This window comes from Ptychodera flava, chromosome 16 (assembly GCF_041260155.1).
Source record: "Ptychodera flava strain L36383 chromosome 16, AS_Pfla_20210202, whole genome shotgun sequence".
Lineage (NCBI taxonomy): Eukaryota > Metazoa > Hemichordata > Enteropneusta > Ptychoderidae > Ptychodera > Ptychodera flava.
The window spans coordinates 37,712,276-37,733,122 of NC_091943.1; the positions used below are offsets into that span (position 1 = coordinate 37,712,276).

The 20,847-nt window shown below is 37.4% G+C and overlaps 3 protein-coding genes and 1 long non-coding RNA gene across 5 annotated transcripts in view; 3 read left to right on the forward strand and 1 right to left on the reverse strand.

Moving 5' to 3' along the window:
• LOC139114769 (uncharacterized) overlaps positions 1–20,847 on the forward strand; it is a 32,407-nt gene that overhangs the window by 1,842 nt on the left and 9,718 nt on the right. The window lies entirely within an intron of this gene.
• LOC139114007 (uncharacterized) lies at positions 8,728–13,294 on the forward strand. Its single transcript, XM_070675479.1, has 4 exons — positions 8,728–9,417; positions 10,777–11,126; positions 11,372–11,565; positions 13,280–13,294. Exons 1-4 carry the CDS (start codon positions 9,131–9,133, stop codon positions 13,292–13,294), a joined length of 846 nt encoding a protein of 281 aa, XP_070531580.1. The 5' UTR covers positions 8,728–9,130.
• On the forward strand, positions 13,416–15,850 carry LOC139114770 (uncharacterized). Its single transcript, XM_070676674.1, has 2 exons — positions 13,416–13,853; positions 14,681–15,850. The coding sequence occupies exons 1-2, from the start codon at positions 13,506–13,508 to the stop codon at positions 14,774–14,776; spliced, it is 444 nt and encodes a 147-aa protein (XP_070532775.1). The 5' UTR covers positions 13,416–13,505; the 3' UTR covers positions 14,777–15,850.
• LOC139114772 (uncharacterized) lies at positions 14,840–19,332 on the reverse strand. Its single transcript, XR_011547943.1, has 3 exons — positions 19,091–19,332; positions 17,713–17,777; positions 14,840–14,961 (listed from the first exon to the last, which is right to left on the reverse strand). It is a non-coding gene; the product is annotated as an uncharacterized lncRNA (long non-coding RNA).

Consider the following 20,847-nt stretch of genomic DNA (forward strand, 5'->3'; position numbering starts at 1 on the left):
CATCGTCGATGTTAATCGGTAGAGATTGCAAGCTTATTATCTTTCTACACCACGAAAAGGCTTCCAGGAATCTGAATATCCGACGTTATGAACTTTCGCATCTTATGCACTTATGAGCTTTCATCAACCCTCACTTTCTCTAATTTTTTCAATCTCTTATTTTGTATCTACTGTTCATATTTGATACGCTCGTTACTGTTTGTCATGGACAATAACATTTAACTAGCTGTAAAAGACTGAAAGAGTCGCTTCTTCTTTCATCATGCCGATAATGATTTCATTTGTTCTCGTGGCAAGCTTCTATGTAAGATCATGGAGGTAGTAGAGTCTCTACTACCTCCATGTAAGATGTAATGAATAATGGAGATAAAACAGTAATGAAAACTAAGGCTTATCCTCGGAATGCAACAAGAATTAACAATTTTTGTTGCTGACACCCTAAAGAGACGATTCTTTGATGTACAGTTATAGTGTCCCGTTTCTTCTAAAGGATTCGAGTTCTCTTCCGGGTCCTATCTTAAATGTCCCCGTGTTTTTATTTTGTTCGTCGTGATATTTCTCCAACATACGATTAATCAAAATGACCCAATCGATTTTGTAGTTGAATTGGTATATCTCTTGGGAGAGGCGAAAGTGCACCTACCGACCCGATGGCGGTGATTAAAAGACGGGCTGCCGAGTGGACTCACGAGTAACACTATTAATGAGACCCCAGTCCTATGTGAATAAGCTATTGGTTGTACTTGTCAAACCCGGTATTCTTATGAGAGAAACCACAATTAACCACAATTAATCAATAGAAAAAAGTAGCCATGAACAAACCGATAATGTGACATCATTAACACCTATAGTATTTACTGGTAACACAGACGCATGTCACTGATCTATCTATTCTAAGTTTTCTGAAGCATAGAGGTAGAAACCAATAACTGGCTCCTCACAGTAAACATGGATGTACAAAAAGAACCTCGGCATGAAGCACGACCGTATATGCACACAATCCTACGGAAACAAATTATCGACTTCCCGCAAATAGAGCCCAACTTGAAATTACGATAATATAAATGGCGAGGCCATCAGCACTTAGGGCAAATATTTTTTTAGAGTTCACACCTTTAACCTCCTAATAAAGAAAAAAAATCAGACTCCGTGGCCAGATACTTTGTAAGTGAGAGTTTTTTTAGAACCAGGGGACTGTACAAATCACTTCAAAAGAATAGTCATAATTTGATCGGATATGCCTCGATTTCCTTTGATATGCCTCGATTTCCTTTGTTCTGTCAGGGGATTCAACACAAGTAATTTCACAAAGTTGAAAGTTTATATATGAATTTTGCTACTATTTCGATGTACACAAAATTGTGAGTGTTAAAGGTGTTTCCTGATCGCAGCAACCGTGCTACAACTGGAAAGTCCAGCGTATGTAGACGAAAAGAACAATGCATGTGTGAAAGGGCTAATCGAGCTGTCCTGTATCCTTTTCCTTTTTACATCAATGCTCGATAAACGAAGTAATTAGTTTGTCACCTTTGTATCATAGATAGATTTTTCCATGTTTTCCCATCAATGATTTTGAAACTCGTTTATGCTAGTTTCGACGGCCTTTGGAGTTGAAGAGAAAACGACAAATATATTGTAAATATGCAAATAGTGGAGAAAACGAATGTTTTACTAGATTTTCATTCCACGTAGAAAGAATATGTATTGTGTACAGGTATGTGTGAATTTGTGTTACGTGAATAACTTAAATAAAGGGACAGTCCTCAATCCCTGGTTCTCTTAAGCTGATTAGTCATTGTTGACATTTGTAGTTTCCATGAATGATATTCTATCAATATCGTCAATAGACTTGTAGATGAAGCTGATAAAATGAGCGGCCGTTTTGTATAAAATCATTATTTCCTCTGTTTGAGAGTTTTACATTCACATGACCTGGCGATAAATTAGAAGAGGTCATTCACAGAGAGCTCGGTAGTGCTTGGTTTACGCACAGTCCCGCGGTGGGGGAACTGTGGCTTAAGAGGACGTAGAGAACGTATCCGTAATCCTATATTTATTGATAGTTCATAAAGGCCAGAAACTGCAATAAGTTGCATGAGGATCTGAGACACATACAACGCCATATGCAAAGAAACTTTGACGAAAGTATACAGCTCAGTCACCTGGGCAAAAATACTTAAATTGTTTTATTTCGTGCAAAACAACATTTCGTACGAAGTATTTTGTTTTGCATAAGGGTGATTAGTCCAGAAAATTACAACTGACTGTGTAATTTTAGTCATGAGTACCCCATAACGGAAACCGTTCATTGAATTGATCAATACTTTAGTAGGCTGTAACATGGTTTGAAAATTGAGAGATTGTGTTCCGCTCCACTATCGATGTTTGGTCTTCAACTTCACTTTCATATTCAACACTGTTCTTTGTTTTACTTATTTATGTCTCTAACTTCGACAACTGTTAACAAAAAGACAACAGCGCAAGCATCATCCAAATGGAAATATATGGCAAAACTGCCGATAAAAAGTGATGGTTTAAAGGTACCGAATGACAATGTATCATGCATGATTGATGTATAAAGGTCGGGTACAATAATCTCAATGATCATCATCTTCCGTACGGACGGGTCGTTAGTTCGATCACACTCCCACAGACTGATTTCGGGGAGCATCAAGCTGCATGGACAAGAGATCTTGGCAAGCGAAGATGAATGATAAAGGGAAATAAAGCCATCTGCGTCGCCGCCTGTGACAACAAGCGTGGGTTTCGCTTCTTTTGCGGCACACCCCTCTCCCCATCCCACCAAAACCCAGTGCTGGGAACGAGAAAATGCAATCTCCCGGAGACACGACCATAGAAAAGACGACCTTTCAGTGTAATGGATCTAACTTGCTTTTGTTTGCACCTCTTTTTAATACTGTTTGCGTCGCCATTCCCTGACAACTTGGATTGCAATATCCTTCAAAATGATGAAGTCATGTTTTATTAACGAAACAGTTCAGTGTATATACATAAATAGTGTATGCCTTGTATGTTCAATAAGCCATTATGCATCAATTACCAGCGATTAGCGATGTGTTGATGCACTTATCATGCGTTCATCACCAACAATGGGTTACGTGTTGATGCGCTTATCAAACATACTGTAAATTACACCTTACGTGGGGCTAATCGTCATAATCAATGACACTTTCTCGCACAAACATAATCTACTTGGCTGTGTACATACTACTACGATTTGCGTTGCCATTAACAGACAATCTGGCTTAAAATATTCTTCAAGACGATCATATGTTCAGTTCATGAAACAGTTCAGTGCAATACTGTTTTAACCGTGCGTTCGGTAAGCCAGTGTGCATCCATCACCAATAAAGCGATGTGTTGATGGACTTATCATGCAATCATCGCCAACAATGGGTTACGTGTTGATGCGCTTATCAAACATACTGTAAATTACACCTTACGTGGGGGCTAATCGTCATAATCAATGACACTTTCTCGCAAATACATAATGATTATGACATCAAGTGATTTCGCGCCTACAACTGCTCATCGTACACTGTTATGCTATGCTGTTTAAGTGTGCCGTTTTTTACCATGTATTATAGCGTATGAAATTCACCAAAAGTTTCCCTCTTCACCGCCCATGATGTTTAATGAGGTTATGGATCCTTTACCCCCGATGTATTTTAGGAGGTCCATGATTCGGGGTATCTATAATGTAAAAGCGCTTCTAAGTTTTCAACTTCAACAAACTTTACCAGAACCGTGGAACCAAAATACTTCTTACATGTTTTCGTTTGAACTTGTAAGTTTTTTTGCAAGTAATACAGAATAAAGTAAGCTTACGACTCTTCCTGCTGAAAAAAAAGTTAAGCATCAAGGGAGTTAGTGATGTTACCTAAACCACAATTGAAACTAATTTTGGGACAATCGGATTCTGAAGTAACGTCTGTTTTATCTGCAAACTAAGCTCACCTGCTTTTCATTTTAAGTTGAACACTTGTTTTTGTGCGTAATATGTAATATTGTTACATGCGGCCGTTGGGCACCTAACATATTTGTGAAATTTTAAAAATATGAAGATCCAATTACCCCAAATTAGTTCCAATCGTGTTCTGAGTAACTAACTTCTATGCACACGATTCGTTGTAATAAAATAAAGCGCACCTCTCGTCTTTACGTTACACTATTTTATGTACATTTATTTTACAAACTTTACCAAATGACGAAATTGGTATCGTAAATTCACGGAATTGCTTCGTACCAAGTCCATTAATAGATGCTAGTAGATGTTTTGCAGGTTTCTTGCATCTTTGATTTTAATTGAATGATAGCCAAAGCGAATGACATTGATTGGTCCTTCTTCATGATGACGCTTGACAAAATTGATCGACACTTGCCCAAAAAGATCTTTGATCGCTGATTCGTCGGTCTCTGGCCACATGCATGGGAGTATCACGTGAGTAGCCCTATAAGTTTCACTGAAAAAACTTTGAAAGTACCACTGTGAATGACTTGTCGACGACTTCACACTACGAGTATCTCTACAATGAATACGAGAAATAAGCAGTACAGAAGAGTGGTAACTCCACAGTTTCCTTGTGGAAAATGCCATCAAGACGTCACACCAAGACAGCAGGCCATAGAATGTGACGTATGCAAACGATGGCAACATCTTAGGTGCACTAAAGGTTAGTAAACCTATTTCCGAGTGAATTTTTCCGCATTGTCACCAAGTACCTTTTCTTGTCAGCATTATCGACACACAATAATCTAACCTAATCTTTTCCCGTAGGAATCACATCGGCACTTTACAAACAGGCTGTTCGACAAGGAGGAAAGTTTGAATTCGTTTGTACACCTTGCGTACCGATTGTTGTGACTGGAGCGACTACCAGAAGAAATTCAGCATTGGAGACGACAGCTTTCTGCCCGGAGGCAGTGCCTTCCGTACCAGAGGTGAGTTTCTCTAAGGCATCCATAGCTTACTTCGTAAGACGTCACTATGATATTGCATTGGGATTTCAGTACAACCATATTTCTCACGAATAGTTTTTGATTTGTGCGGCCGGCCTTGACTATGCCGTGAGAAATTTCGGATTAAAAATTCGGCGTGTTTTTTTCAAAAAGTCCACATCGCATTCAAGGAATATCGGATATCAACGTGAAAACAAGTTACATTTGCATCGGCTCGATGCAAACCAATGTGGTATTTCTAGTATGCGCACTCAGTAGCAGTCTCAATCACCGGATAAAGAGAAGAGACTTTGAGCAAAAAGTGATTAAGGGATTAAGTCACGTTGAAACAAAGGGTTTAATTTGCGTGGATTTACACGTAATGTGATCATAGATAGTTTTTGTTACCGTTGTTTACCATCAGTCAGATTCGCAATCATTTGGTCCGAAAATGAGTATCTTTTTTGTTGAGTGGATTGAAAAAATGCAGAGGAACCCAATATCGATATGCTTTTAAAGGCCAAAAAAAATATATATGTGCTGTTCCGATTACCCGACCTAAATCAATTTTATCCCCCCGACCCTTGACTTTTTAGAGTTTTGTAAACCCGGAAGTAAAAATAATGATATGAAAAAACGTGAAACGCATGAAACCAATTTTAGTTCGATTTTGATACTTTTTGAACTACTTCAATAAAATACTGTTGAAACGATACCACGCGCAAATTTCCGTACGCTGATTTTACATATGAAAGCCTATCAGCCAGTTGAGTTACGTTCACAAAAGTTCATTGCCCCAGCTAGCCCGATAAGGTTTGTGTCACATCGTCTCTGTCCGATTGAGAAAAGGAGACAAACTGAAGGTTTTGTGCATCATATGAATGTCCATAACACTTTGAAAATAATTCTGATAGCAAAATTGACACGAAAAATTGGACTTTACTGTCACAGAAACCGGTTAAGTGCAGACTGCACAAGCATTGAAGCAAGCTGTGCAGTGCAGTGGGGTCATTCAATGGCCCGGTTTTTGAATTCAGTGTATAGACACCGACTCATTTTTCGGAGCAAATCACCCTAAAATTAACTGTCGTAACAACCAACCTTTCTGTTTGTTATTTTCCCCATTCTAAAATGACTGAAAAAATCAACTGGTGCAAATCTGACATCGAGAAATACTCGACTCTGCATTCAATTCAAAACAAGGGATCTGACCCTCTAAGTTGTTTATTTTAGCTCTAATGAGTCTGCGCACAAAACTACAAGACCAGCTAGGTCACTAGAAAAATACAGCTCACTGGTTTGCAAAGGATGTTGATCCAAACTTACAGTAGTGAGGGATGATATACGCACAGTAAAATCGTGACAAACAAGCATATTATTTTTTCAGAAGCTACAAAACATTCTTTTAAACTACAATAGATTTTTTTCTTGGTTTGTGTAGTGCAGACAGTTCAGTAAAAATAAAAAAATCCCTTGAAGGTACAGTGGGAATGGCTGGCTGTTAATTTTAATGTTTGAATGTACATTAAGCCCTATGAAAGCAAACTTACAGAATACGTGCAAACAAACATACAGAATATTTAAGCATTAGGGAATATGCTACAGTTTTTAGGGATATTAAAGCTTATGAATATTAATGAGCCATCCGCCACTCTTGGAAGCCCTATACATTCACAACAGTGATACCCAAATTTGTTGACTTTTGAAAAAATCTTACAGAGGATGGTGTTTGGAGCCAGCACCTTGGATTGTGTAAGCAAGTGATTTATGGCTTGAAGTGTGTATATCACAAGTGACATCACTGCAACATTAAAACTTACATATAAGATGTCATTGAATGTTTCAGTTAAATCACCCCCAAAATTTTAAAATCCCCCTCAACAATTCCAGGAGAGGGGACCAATCCCCCCTGGTATTGTATCCTAGATGAAACACTGCATTGATGACTGTAAATATCGTGTTGTGTCAGTTCTTACAAGTCAGACTTACCTGTGGGTAAACAGTTCTCTTTCCTGTCAAAGAATTGTAATTCAGCCATATCAATTTCTGTGGCAGTCTAATAAACCACACACTTCAATTCTACTGATGAATATTTTATTTTAATAAATTGGTATTCAATTTGAGTGCATTTTATGAGGAAATTGTTCACTGGTAGTTTGTTTGAACGCGTACAAAATGCACATTGAGAAATATAAAAAATGAAAAAAAGAAAATTACCTACCTACCTACCCTATTTTTGAAAACCATGTAATCGGAACAGCACAATTTTTTTTTGGCCTTACCAGCAGATCTTTTAAAACTATTTTGCTGTGGTTTTCAAATTACTTTGTGTCATCATGGCGTCATATTCATTTATTCCGGTACGTGCGGACTACTCAGTACAACAATGAAGACATGCTAGGGGAAAGACTTTAAATCATGGACGTACGAGATAGTTTTTGAAAAGCAGTATCGTGAAATAATACAGATAGCATTTGATACAAATTACTGCCTTTAGGCTGCGTTCAAAAATAACGGTTGGGAGGGGGTGGAGGTATCGCGATTGAAGTCTTTTTTTCACACCCTTTCAAGATACCTGAAACAATTTTCAAGCCCCTCCGTCAATATAGTCAAAATTTTCAACCCCCCCCCCAATTGTCATGTAGCCGCATGTTTATTAGGGATGCACGCAGAGAGAAAAATAAACATGTATTGGGGCAGTTCTGCTCGCAGATGTCCAACACTACCTGTTATTAGCAGTTGGTAGAGCCATATTCATGGGCAAGTTGGTCAATTGATTCACTTTTAAACACATCAGTGGACTCTTTTATTTATCAGCCAAAGCCAACTTGAGTTAATCCTTGCAACTTGATCAGGCCAGGCTAATTGCAACTGCTGAAGAGCACACAAAATGACGATCATGACAGAGTATGCAAATTGTGAATTTCTGGCCACGGTAGATGTTTTACAAAATTTTACAAAGTTTTTCAAATTCGGCACTACTGGAAGATTCAAATTTTCAATCACACTAATTTGGTAAAATTAAAATAATTCCATTTATAATGATAATATGCCGGCGTTTGTCAACAAACTGAAAAGTGTGTGTTCCAGCATACTGTTGAGAGACAGCAAGAAGCTGTATTTGATATACTGCATAGAAAATTGAAAAAATTATCAACAGTTGCAGTTTCGTTGAAATGTTTAATTTGCCCAATAGACCGACACTAAGAGACTGGGGATGGAAATAACAAGATGATTATTGCTGTTATAACAAGTAATTCACAAGAAATATTGTGCATGTCCTGTAGGACATAGCTCCATCTCCTATTGCTGAAAGTTCTCAAGAGTTGACAAAATACTGACAAAATATGCAAGTATGTGTTTGCTATAGCTGTTGTCTGATGTGCATAGTACTTTGAAGGTGTTCTTACCTGAACTAATAATATCATGTTAACGTTGGCAAAATGAAGGTTTAGTATTTGGTGTGAAAAAATACATGGTTTTTTTGAAAGTAGGCTATGGTTCTATGAGTGCTAGTCCAATAGTTAAATTTTGTAGGTTTTCTACTTAGAAATGAACAGTATTGCAAAATATACCTTTACAACCTGCAGAACAGTCTTGGACACATAAAAACATACAATTTGACACAAAATTAACTTAAATTGATAATGAATTTTTTCATTTTACGCCTTAAATATATGCATTTACTTATAGAAGACGTATTGAAAAGGGCCACCGAACAACTGTCATATTGGATGAATAAATTCACAAAATATGTCTTTTAAACCTGCCAGAACAGTCTCAGGCTTATTTTTATTATACGACACATACGACACATATTTGACACAAATATACATGTACATATATTTTATTTTCAAGCAAACATGACAAAAATATGATGAACCGAGACTAAGTCTAGATAAATACATGCAAGGATGACACAGAAAACCTGTTCTTTTCTTTTTAGGTCCAGTTACAGAAATTGTTTTCATAATGATAACCAGAATCAGCCATCCTCTGAACCATCAAATGATGTATCATAGCATAATATCACTGTAATAGGACATTACATTTGTGAACTAAACAAGGCCATATTCATCATTTTCAGGAGGGGTTTCCAATTGGTGATCCAATTGCCGAGTCTTCTCATTTGTCAAATCAGCCATCCTCTGAACCATCAAATGATGTATCCATGGCATCAGTAGAGAGCAGAGCTGAGATATCTTCACAGGTTCACATGTCACAAGATGTCAGCAGAGACTGCAGTATTGAACAGGTTGAAGAGGTCCAGGAGGACTCTTTACAAGATGCAACTGTCACCTCAACAGGCTCGGATTCCAGTTCCACCAGTTCCACCAGCAGCGACATTCAGTACAAGATTATCGAAGGTTCAACCGTAAGGCGTAGGATGAAGTTAGTAGATTCAAGAGGGTACACCTACACTGTAAAGAGAAACACAAGGAAAGGCACCCAGTGGCAGTAAGTAAATAATATCTTCCTGTGATGATGGTTAAAACAGTGGTACAGCATGGCAAACCTTTTGTGTATACATTGGGTAACTTGGGGTAGGATATTTTCAATTAGAAACTATGAGAAGAGTAATATGTAAAGTCTTTCAAATTTTTCTTCACCACCTGACTTGCTACAGTTGAGGCCATTATTCTTGGGTGTGGCAAGTTGGTAATTACCTACCAATTTAGCTAGCCATATTGCAATATACCAAGGGAACTAACTAAGTCAAACTCTGTTTTCCTATCTGGAGCGGCAAGATGAGATATAAACAAACACAGCGGGTAACAAATTCTACAGCCAACAATGGTCATCTGATACCGGGATGAACCATAATGTACTGCACTGTCAGCTTTATGTTTCAGTAATTTAGCGGTAGAGTTGACTTTTCAGATCCTCAGATTCAGATCCTCAGATCTCAGACCTCAGATCCTCAGATCTCAGACCTCAGATCCTATAACTTCAGACGCAGATTTGGAATTAAAATTTCACAATTTTAAAAGTTTGATGTAATATACTGATAAATAAAATATAATTTAGATTTGAAAAGGCTTTAGAAATTATTTTATTTCTATATTGAATCTTGAACTTAAAAACTTCGATCTCAGAATCAGAACGTCATCAGTCGAAGACAGGGTGCGCAATGATTCCACTTGTTATGTCATCACGTGAACGTTCCCTCATAGAGATAAACCCCGGAGATAAACACACCCGCGATCGAACGATCAAGACCGCGATGATCATGTAAATGCTGGCTATCGACAGTCCGTATTTTACCATCGTTCGTAATATTGATGGCGAGGGAATATAACTAATCCATGTTGAGGCCAGTTACCCCGGGCTAAATCAGAATTCAGAGGTCGGAAGAAGCAAATTAGCTAATCTGTAATTGTAGACCCATGTTCGTTGAAACTTGTTGAGCGAAAACGTTCACGTAGACTTGTTTTTTTTCATAACTGCCTTGTACATGTCATATTCAAATTATTAAATTTAATATTGCAATCATACTGTTAATACGGGTATTGTAAAAGGCTTGTAAATTCGAATCTGCATCTGAAGTTATAGGATCTGAAATCTGAGTTCTGAGGATCTGAATCTGAGGATCTGAATCTGAGGATCTGGAAAGTCAACTCTACCGTAATTTAGCCGGTGTTAAGATTATGAGGTTCTCTCTGGCAGACATCACCATTTCGCACTGTTGAACTCTCATTTGGGAGGAATAAATTCTGTTTCTTGAACTTAAGCGACATAGTGAATTGAGAGGACAAATCTGAATTCTCTCTACATTTTTGAATGTCTGAAAAGGCCTACCTTTATTTTTGTTTACAGCTGTCCAAAACGGAACAAGCAGGTTTACTGCCTTGCCAGTGTTTTTCAGAGTGGGGATTCATACAAACGTGGTGTACATGATCATTTGCACCCCCCTGAACCAGGTCAAGATTTGGTGGCAACTATTGTATCACGCATTAAGGATAAGGCAGTCAACAACCTGTTCGATCCTGCAGGAGAAATTGTTGAAGACATTCTGCAGAATCAAATAAGTGTTGATCAACCTGCACCAACTCTCCCAAGCATTGATGCACTCACTCGTTGTGCAAACAGAGCACGGCAGAAAATGGTGCCAGATGAACCAAGAGATCTACTAGACTTTGAACTTGATGAAAGTTTTCTTCCAGAAGGTAATTTGCTGTTCTTTCTTTACTGTCAATATTACATCAATAAATATTTGATCATAGATCTGAAGATTCACAGCTGATGTTTCTCTGAGAGCATGTTCATTTGCATAGAACCCCCTGTCTACTTGATTTGTCTTGATCTTTCTAGCCAGCCATATTTTATTACTTAGAGTGACTTGAACAATAGCAAATATATATTAGTTACAACTTGAGGTACTACTTGCTTTTATTTTTATTTCTCTCGACAGGATTTCTGTACAAAGAAGTAATGAGGCGGCGAGCTGGCAAAAAACATTTCATTTTTGCCACAAGTGAACAACTGCAGTATCTTGCTAAAGGGAAACGGTGGTACATAGATGGTACATTTAAACTTGTTCGGGCACCGTTTACTCAACTGCTAAGTATCCACTGTTTTCTGAAGAAGGATGGTGTCACTAAACAGGTAAGCTAAGTCTACATTAAAAAGGATAATATTTAATTAATATTGAATTTTTCAATCAGTGCAAATCATACCAATGAATAACACAGAACAGGGAAGAAATATAATCTTTCATAAGTTTTCTTAGGTTATCAAATGAAAGTGCTACGTTTCATTTACATTTTGTGCTTGCTATATTCTAGTAAAGTACATCCATATCAGTTCTAACGACACATAAAATGCAAAGATTTTTTTTAAAGATCCAAAAATGCACAAATGTTAGGAGTTTTAAGGGGGAGGGAGATGATGAAATATTTTCTCTTCAGCCACTCTACTCCTACTGCGATTGGTACTGGAAATTGGACAATTGATCAGCAAATAACCCAGCTCAGGGGTACCTAGAAAGTGTAGCTTTTGAATGAAAACAATAGCTTTGACACCGTGCAGCATAGCTTGGGTAGGGAAACGATAGTTGGTGGAATGGAATGCGTAAGTTTGGTCATCTAAAACGATAGCTTTGAACATATTTTGATGTTAAGGGCATAAAACAAGATGGCTCACAGCAAAAGCAGTGGTAGCGGTAGTAAATATTTTACCCGTTTTGACAAAAAGTCAGCAAGTTGAGTTGTGTAAGATCCTGCGTTCAGTGAGTTTCAGGTTCGATTACACTTTTGTAAAGTTTCTGCCCCCATTTTACAAAACTTGCAGAGAAATCTCCATTCCCGTTTGCGAACTGAACAGGCTATTAGGACGTCTTATTCTAGTACATGTAAATGGATTGTGTATGTGATAGTGTATAAAAAATTGCTCGTGCAGACATTGAAGGTAGAGAAGATAACTATTCATCTTATCTGAAGCTAACTTTGAAATCTTGGTAAGTCTTAACTCTGGAAAACAGGCACTGCCAACACTAACGACTACGTCTTTACACTATCATATACATTATCTTCCCTGTACATGTATTAGAATAGGACGTCCTGATAGCCTGTTCACTTCGAAAACGGGAATGGTGATTTCTCTGCAAGTTTTGTAAAATGGGCGCAGAAACTTTACAGAAGTGTAATCGAACCTGAACCTCACTGAACGCGGCATCTTACACAACAGAATTTGGTGTTTTGTTGAGAAAACGGGTAAAATACTTACCGCCGCTGCCACTGCTTTTGCTGTCAGCCATCTTGTTTTACACCTTCAACATCAAATATGTTCAAAGCTATCGTTTTAGATGACCAAACTTACCGATTCCATTCCAGCAACTATCGTTTCCCTAGCCAAGCTATCCGGCACGGTGTCAAAATAATCGCAATCATACCAATCCATAATCCAATAACACTAGGTCAGAATTTGTAAGACAATAGTTGTAAACATAGACACAAAACAGCACAGAACAGACAGTAAATAGACGGTACACAAAGTCAAATTCATGAAAGAAAGATATATGGACCTGGCCAAAAGACCGAGAAGTGATGTCAAAGCTATCGTTTTCATTCAAAAGCTACACTTTCTTAGGTACCCCTGCAGCTGTATTGCCAACCATATACGATTTTCGTTGTTAGTTCTGAATCCCATGAAGCAAGAACCAGCCACTGAATTACTCAAATCCAGAAGTGTCTGCAGCAGACTGAAATGTAAAACGATATCGCTGACAAGTTAACAAAGTTGTTCGCTAGCTACCAAGTAAATTCACTATATGACTGGCAATACAGCTGGGTAATTTGCTGGTTTTGTGTCCAATTTCCAGTCAGCAGTGCTGTAATCATGCTTTTCCCCTAAAGCTCCAAATGAGCCCCTACAAGTGGTAGGCTGAAAAGATACTGTAAAAAGTGTTCCTGAGATGCTTTGTACTTTATATACATACATTGACCGTCATTTGTTAACTGACCTTAAGACAAATATTGTTGTCATCAATAACTCATACCATATTTGTATCCTTTGACTTGTAACAGGTTCCTCTTTGCTTTGCTATTATGTCTGGCAAAAGCAAGGCAGACTACAGGGCAGTTTTCAGAGCTGTGTTGTCTCTCCTCCCTCCAAACATAGAGATGGTGGAGTCCATGGTCGACTTCGAGGCAGCAATATGGCTAGCACTCAAGGAAGTTTTCCCAAGAGTGATCGTCAAAGGCTGTGCTTTCCACTGGAAGCAGGCTGTGTGGAGACACATCCAACATGCAGGCCTGCAAAGGAGTTACATGGAGAAGGATGAAGTTTTCAAACTTCTCAGGAGGCTGATGGCCCTACCGTGTCTTCCAAAGGAGTGCATTGCGGAAACGTTCATGAAATTAAAGCAGAAAGCAGATACAGATAAACTCAAGGAGGTATGTATATCAACAACTATTGTGTACTTATACTGAATGTGCTGAAGAATCATTATTCTGAGATGACTTCTTTCCCATATGCCTTTAGAGCCCCAATAGCTGCTAATTTTATGCATTATTTTCATGATTTTACTTTAAAACTAAAGTTGGTTCGTGTAAATGTGCTTACTGAAGGACATGTGTAGAAGTATCACTGCTCACTGATTTGGACCATGCCTACACATTTTAATAAGATGTTGAATAAAGGGTTGCTGCACTCATGAAATGGTGCCCAACCCCAAATTTTAATTTCTCTGTCATATGATTAGTTTTTGAAAATGGTGGAAACTCTAAAATGATGTTAAAACGCATGAATGTGTTTGCTACTTTCAACACTTCTGGCAGTTTAACCATGACTGCTGTAATTTTTCCCACCAAGATATTAGTGTAACACTTTATTGATTTTGACAGATTTTTCTGCAGTTCTTACAAATTTTGGACTGAATGGACAGCATTTTTCACAAGTTTTTAGTCAACATCTTAGGAAAAGTCTGACAAATGTTTGGATCTGAAAAAAAAAATTTCTTGGTTGTATTTTATAAAGATGACTGTGGCACTCAAAAGGCTAATTAAATGGAGTATATTAAATTTCACAGGGGAGTAAAGAATAAATTCTTACCGTTAATATTGAGTCAATATCATAGTGTGCTTTCTCACAATGACATAAATTCAAAAGATATGTTGTTCTGGTATGTATATTGTGAAGTGGTTTAGGGAATTTTTCCTGGAGTAGCCAGAGTGGTATGGTTTTCAATTGACAAATGGTTCTAATCATTCTTCTTCAACAGGTGTTCAACTACGTCCAGAACCAATGGATAGATTCTACAAATAATGCCGCCCTCTACATGGTCATGCTACCAGCAATCCATTCGTACCAACAATGATGTAGAGGGTTGGCATTCACGACTTAACAAACGTGGCAGAAAAGGAAACCTTGGCCTCTACGTGTTAGTCAACCTTCTTCACCGTGAAGCCATGTTTGTCCGGCTGCAAACCCGCTTGGTTTCCGAGAGGAAATTGCGAAACACCAGAAGACGCTGTACAAGAATGTTCATGGCCGCCTCTTTACCTTGTGGGAGCAATTTCAAAGCAAGGAGATAAGTGCCGACAGACTCCTGAGGGCATCGGCTACATTGTATGGCAATGCACCACAGATTCTTCAAGAGTAACTGCGAAATGAACCTGACAATCTCAAAAAGTGTAACAAATCAAGAACTCAGGAACTACTTCTCTGATCATATTTGGTTTTTTAGGTATTTTAGGCCAAATTCATTTAACCGTATTGTTTTGATGTCAATATTATAAATGAAACTTTTCTCAATTGCTCTGTTGTTTTAGTAGAAAAATCTTTGTCTTTGAAACCAATGGTCGGATTGCTTTAAAATTTGATATGTGGCTTTGTTGTGATTCCCAAATAGGATTCATTGAAATAACAGTGAAATTTGTGCAATTTGTGCCATTTTTGGTCAAACAAATCTTCTTCCCTTTAATTTCAAATTGGGTTCCTAGAGTGACCTGAAATAATTTGGAGAATGAAATTTGCATACGCTTTAGTACTTTTTGCCATGCTTTCAATGTACACATGTGAAATGTAGTGGGTCATTCATCCAAATTCAAGTATTGTCTATATTAGATGAATCTTTTCTCAATTGCTTTGTTGGTTTAGTAGAAAAGTCTTGGTCTCTGAAACCAATGGTCGGATTGCTTTAAAATTTGATATGTGACTTTGTTGTGATTCCCAAATAGGATTCGTCGAAATAACAGTTAAATTTGTGCAATTTGTGCCATTTTTGGTCAAACAAATCTTCTTTGCAACTGTGTATGCCTTTAATTTCAAATTGGGTTCCTAGAGTGACCTGAAATCACTTGAAGAATGAAATTTGCATATGCTTTAGTACTTTTTGCCATGCAAAGTGAAATGTAGTAGGTAAAGTGAAAGTGCAATGTAGTAGGTCATTCATCCGACTCAAGTACTGTCTATTTGAAATGAATCTTTTCTCAATTGCTCTGTTGTTATAGTAAAGAAATCTTAGTCTTTGAAACCAATGGTATGACTGCTTTAAAATTTGATATGTGGCTTTGTTGTGATTCATAAAATAGCATTCATTGAAATAACAGTGAAATTTAGACATTTGTATTTTTTGGACAATTTTGAGGTCAAAAAATCTTCTTCAAAATTGTATGCCCATACTTTCAAATTGGATTCCTTGAGTGACCTTAAGTGTCTTGGTGAATGAAATTTGCATATGCTTTGGTACTCTTTGCCATGCTTTCAATACACACGTTTAAAATATAGTAGGTTATCCATCAAAATTCAAGTACTGCCTGTGTGAATGGTTTTGTTATGAGACAAGTATGACAGTGCTGTTCCAGGCTGAGTTGTTATATATAGGAATGATGCAATTCTAGAAATGATATTTTAACCGAATTTGACTTACATTGTACATTGTATGGGAGCAGTGTGTCATTGACACTATTTTCAACAATAAAAAAGTTTTTACCTAACATGTGCTTTATGAGTTTTTTGCATGGGTGAAACATGATTTTCCGAACATTTTGGATGACTTGATGACATGAATTTGATTTTAAAACTGTCTACTGTGAACGTTTCAAGGTGTTGTTTGGGACTCACCCCTTTAAAGGGACAAAGTCGCCCATTTGTTCATGAATTTTGTTTGATACGAGATACATGAAACCATGGCGAAAATGAATTAATGGTCATGACAATTAATTCATTTTCGCCATTGTTTCATTTAACTTGTCTAAAATCAGGGTCAAATATATGCATCAAATATCAGTATCTTTCAACATGTGAGACAATGAGTAGTATCTCGTATCAAACAAAATTCATGAAAAATAGGCGACTTTGTCCCTCTAAGTTAAAGCGGGAAGTTACAGGATCATGGGCACACAGTAGGCAAATACTGATGACACATATCAGAGTTTTTGAATTCTGGTAGCATCACTTTAACCACAAGATAAATTTGAACAATCACTTTCCTGAAAGATGAACAGAGATGTCAAATGGTACAGGGAATGGTACAGTATCTATATTTTCAACAGCCTTCAAATGTACAGTATTATGTTAAAATACCACATATGGAATGTGTTGTGTTTCATTAATTTTAACCATCTTGACCTGATTGTGAAATATGGACTTCGACAAGTCCTCAGCTTTTAGTTTCCGGTCAGCCAGATGCAACAACTTATGAAGAATCTGAAGATTTACAATTTTGCCAAATGAATGAGGGAAATATGGGAATAAAAGGGCGATTGGACATTAAATGTAGAGATGTTTGTGACAAGTAGCTTATGAAATTTGCTGAAACTAACATTGACATCTATTAAATCAACTGCAACTTTATTTTGTTACTGAGACAAAATACCATTTAGTGTTCTCCCAAGAGGGTTTAAGAGTACCAAGCCATACATCCTTTAATTTTAGTTGATATCTTATCAACCAACCCAATAACCTATCCGTTATCTTATGAAACTCTACCACCATTTGGTACGCAAGCTATAGAGTTTTGAGCAAACGGATTATATGTTATCTCATTATTTAAAGCAAGACGTTACCAATATTGCAAATTTTCAACACAATCTTGTCATTGTGTCACTCAGTTTTGTCACAATCACATCACCATTGTGCCAGCATGCTCTTGCCAGGCAGAAACAGAAATTTTTGCTTATTTTTCACATTTTACATTGATACAAATGCATGATGGGACAAAATACCCCGGGAGGAAAGTTTCACAAGAATGTTGTTGGGGCATGTCATAGACACTTGAATCAAGAATCTAAGAGTTGTCATAGTACTCACCAACTTACATTTTTAACAAAGTGAGAGGGAAGTATCGGAAATTATCAATAAGCCACCGCAATTTCCTGTAAACAAGGAATGAATTGAGAATTCTTAATTTGAATTAAGTTACCGGTAATGAAATTGCTGAAAACAGTGAAAAGATAGCAATGAAGATTGACAAAATCATAAAGTACACATAATAGACATTTTCCCAGTTACCATAAATTGCATTGTTTCTGCTGTACAGCAGATTGTTATACATGAATGACACAAATTTGCAATACCACCCACAAACCATTGACAAAGATAAGAGGTATGGTATACCTTACCAGTGCTTACAGGCAAGCCTTGCCACTTCGATGCCTGGTATGCATGTTTTTTTACACACACTAAACATTTTCATATCATTAACAGGAAGGAACCTAATGACTGGATTGTTTGTAATAGTGTGCCTGACTTTAATTTGGATGTGTGTGAGTCAATAGGCATCTGGTCGTAAAGACATTAATTTGCACCCAAGACTGGTGATAGTAATCTGTCTCAAGGCTTACATGTCAGATATATTTCCCTGTCAGTTTTCTGTTGTTTATCCTGTACAAACAATCTAGTCATTAGGTTCCTTCCTGTTAATGATATGAAAACGTTTGGTGTGTGTAAAAAAACATGCATACCAGGCATCGAAGTGGCAAGGCTTGCCTGTAAGCGCTGTAACAACAAAACTTGTCTATACAATGACCTTCAGTTGAGACACATATTAAAACAAACCTAATTAAGAAACCGGAAAATTATAACCTTTAGACTCTATACTTCGCATTTGGCCTTTGTCCACACTTAATCCAATTGCATCCATTTCGTTTTGTATGAAAAGCACTCCCTTCGCCTTGTGTTAAAAGGTCACAAATTGTGAAATGTTTGTACATGTTCAAAATGTCACTTATTTGTAAGATTTATTGTACCTATGTATTGAGAATGGTATCTTACTGCACTTCCCCATAGTACGACCCTAGTAAAATGAGTGTGATTCCTCACAGAACATTTTTTTTTACAAACCAGCCGTGGAAGACATTGATAGGGAATACGGTGGAAGAAAATATGTTTGACTTTCACTAAATTTAGGTGAATAAAATAATAGACACATCTCAGAGGCTAATGACGCTAAAATTCGCTCGACTCACCCTCTGAGGGCGGTATTATTGTCAGAGGTGAAGCAGGCTAGGGCTGTGAGAGTGTATGTCTCGCCGTGCCTAATCGACTCTATAATACATGATACACACAACAAGACAGTGAAACAGAAAATACAGACTACTATACATTAAACGCAAAACAACCAATATATGAACGATGTCTGGAGTTGCTTTACCTTTATTTACTAGCTGTGGATGTATACTGTACATACCTAAATCAGATGTGATGCTGGGTTTACGATGCAATATTGACTTCGGGTAGTGGGCTGGACCACGGTCCCTCCGTGGCTGGACATCGGCTGAACGCGCGCTCGAACTTAGCATATGCCCGAGATCATAAGACGGCAGATATGGTAAGAAAGTAATGCCTGAGAAGTAGCTGTGTGTCCTCTCGGTGTGTGTTCGCTAAACCACGGTCCCTCCTTTTGTGCATGTGGAGGGACCGTGGCTAAACTCAGATATCAACGCAACACAACGCGTCGGTTTCTCAAATATGGCCGCCACTCGATTTAATAGGGGAAAATATTCGTGAGCATTAGTTGGCTATATTTATGCAGCTCTACAGGTTGGTGCCCAGCGGTAGAGTAAGGAAAGCAGTGAATCGTAATTTGGATGAAATGGTATAAGGGACGAAGTGATTTTTTGGGGCGAAGTGGTTTTGGGGCGAAGTGACTCTTGGGACGAGGTGGTTTTGGGGCGAAGTGACTCTTGGGACGAGGTGGTTTTGGGGCGAAGTGACTCTTGGGACGAAATGGTTTTGGTACGAAGTGGTTTTGGTGCGAAGTGGTATGGGACGAGGTGGAGAGGTGCGAACTGGTTTTGGTGCGAAGTGTCTGGGAACCGACCTGTACGCAGGGCTAGTACATATTAAAGATTTTGTAATGAAATAAATGTTGAAGGGATGGGAGGGAGTGTCCTTTATGAGAAAAAGTAACCGGTACGCAAAGACAAATTTGGGAATACTTTTACTGGCTCTTAATTAACCCACTGGCACGATAAAGCGACTGTAGGTCCGGTATAATTGCAAGTCATATGTCGTACATATTCAGTACAGTTATAAACTTCAATTCATTCATATCCACTGTATCTCTCTCTCTCTCTCTCTCTCTCTCTCTGTATCCATGTATCTCTCTCTCTCTCTCTCTCTCTCTCTCTGTATATATGAGTGTGATATGTATGTGTACTCACACATGCACACACACGTGTGTATAAATATAAATATATATATATATATAGATATATATGTGTGTGTGTGTATATATATATATATATATATATATATATATATATATATATATATATATTATTTATTTATTCTTTAATTCGAGAGTGTACTCATAAAACCAGAGGAAAACACACAAAAAAACTTACTCTACAATGAAAAAAAAATAAAACTAGACATACTCTTCACTTATTATATATATATATATATATATATATATATATATATATATATATATATATATATATATATATATATATATATATATATATATATATATATATATATACATATATATATACATACATGTATATATATATATATATATATATATATAGAATTATACAGATGTCGTTGGAAATTACAGTGCTCGATGCTAAAGCAGAGCGTTATAAATGATAACATAAGTTACTTCAAATACAAAGTAATGATATATGTTTCATGCATCCTGCAATCATCAGACACAAGAATTCTTGTGTCTGATGATTGCAGAATGCATGAAACTTAAAGGTATGGAAATCGATCCCAGGGCGTAGGAGTGGCACATGTAAAACAGTGTGTATCTTTGCGTCAGAGGCGGAATAAACTATGAGTGTATCTATTTATCCAGGAAATCTTAATCCCGACTGCTATGTTTGTACGCATATAGAGCCAGCCAACGTTAGGGACACAAAAAACGACACGGGGGAACAAACAGGCAGTGGCTTTGAACAAAATCAATGTACCCGGTACTTCACCGATATTCGT

Bases quoted from the DNA above. Each gene is read 5' to 3' on its own strand.
- LOC139114007 (XM_070675479.1), top strand. From the start codon at position 9,131: ATGGCATCAGTAGAGAGCAGAGCTGAGATATCTTCACAGGTTCACATG. The intron at 9,418-10,776 runs GTAAGTAAATAA...TTTTGTTTACAG, and splicing joins AGGAAAGGCACCCAGTGGCA to CTGTCCAAAACGGAACAAGC. The intron at 11,127-11,371 runs GTAATTTGCTGT...TTCTCTCGACAG, and splicing joins TGAAAGTTTTCTTCCAGAAG to GATTTCTGTACAAAGAAGTA.
- LOC139114770 (XM_070676674.1), top strand. From the start codon at position 13,506: ATGTCTGGCAAAAGCAAGGCAGACTACAGGGCAGTTTTCAGAGCTGTG. The intron at 13,854-14,680 runs GTATGTATATCA...CTTCTTCAACAG, and splicing joins ATACAGATAAACTCAAGGAG to GTGTTCAACTACGTCCAGAA.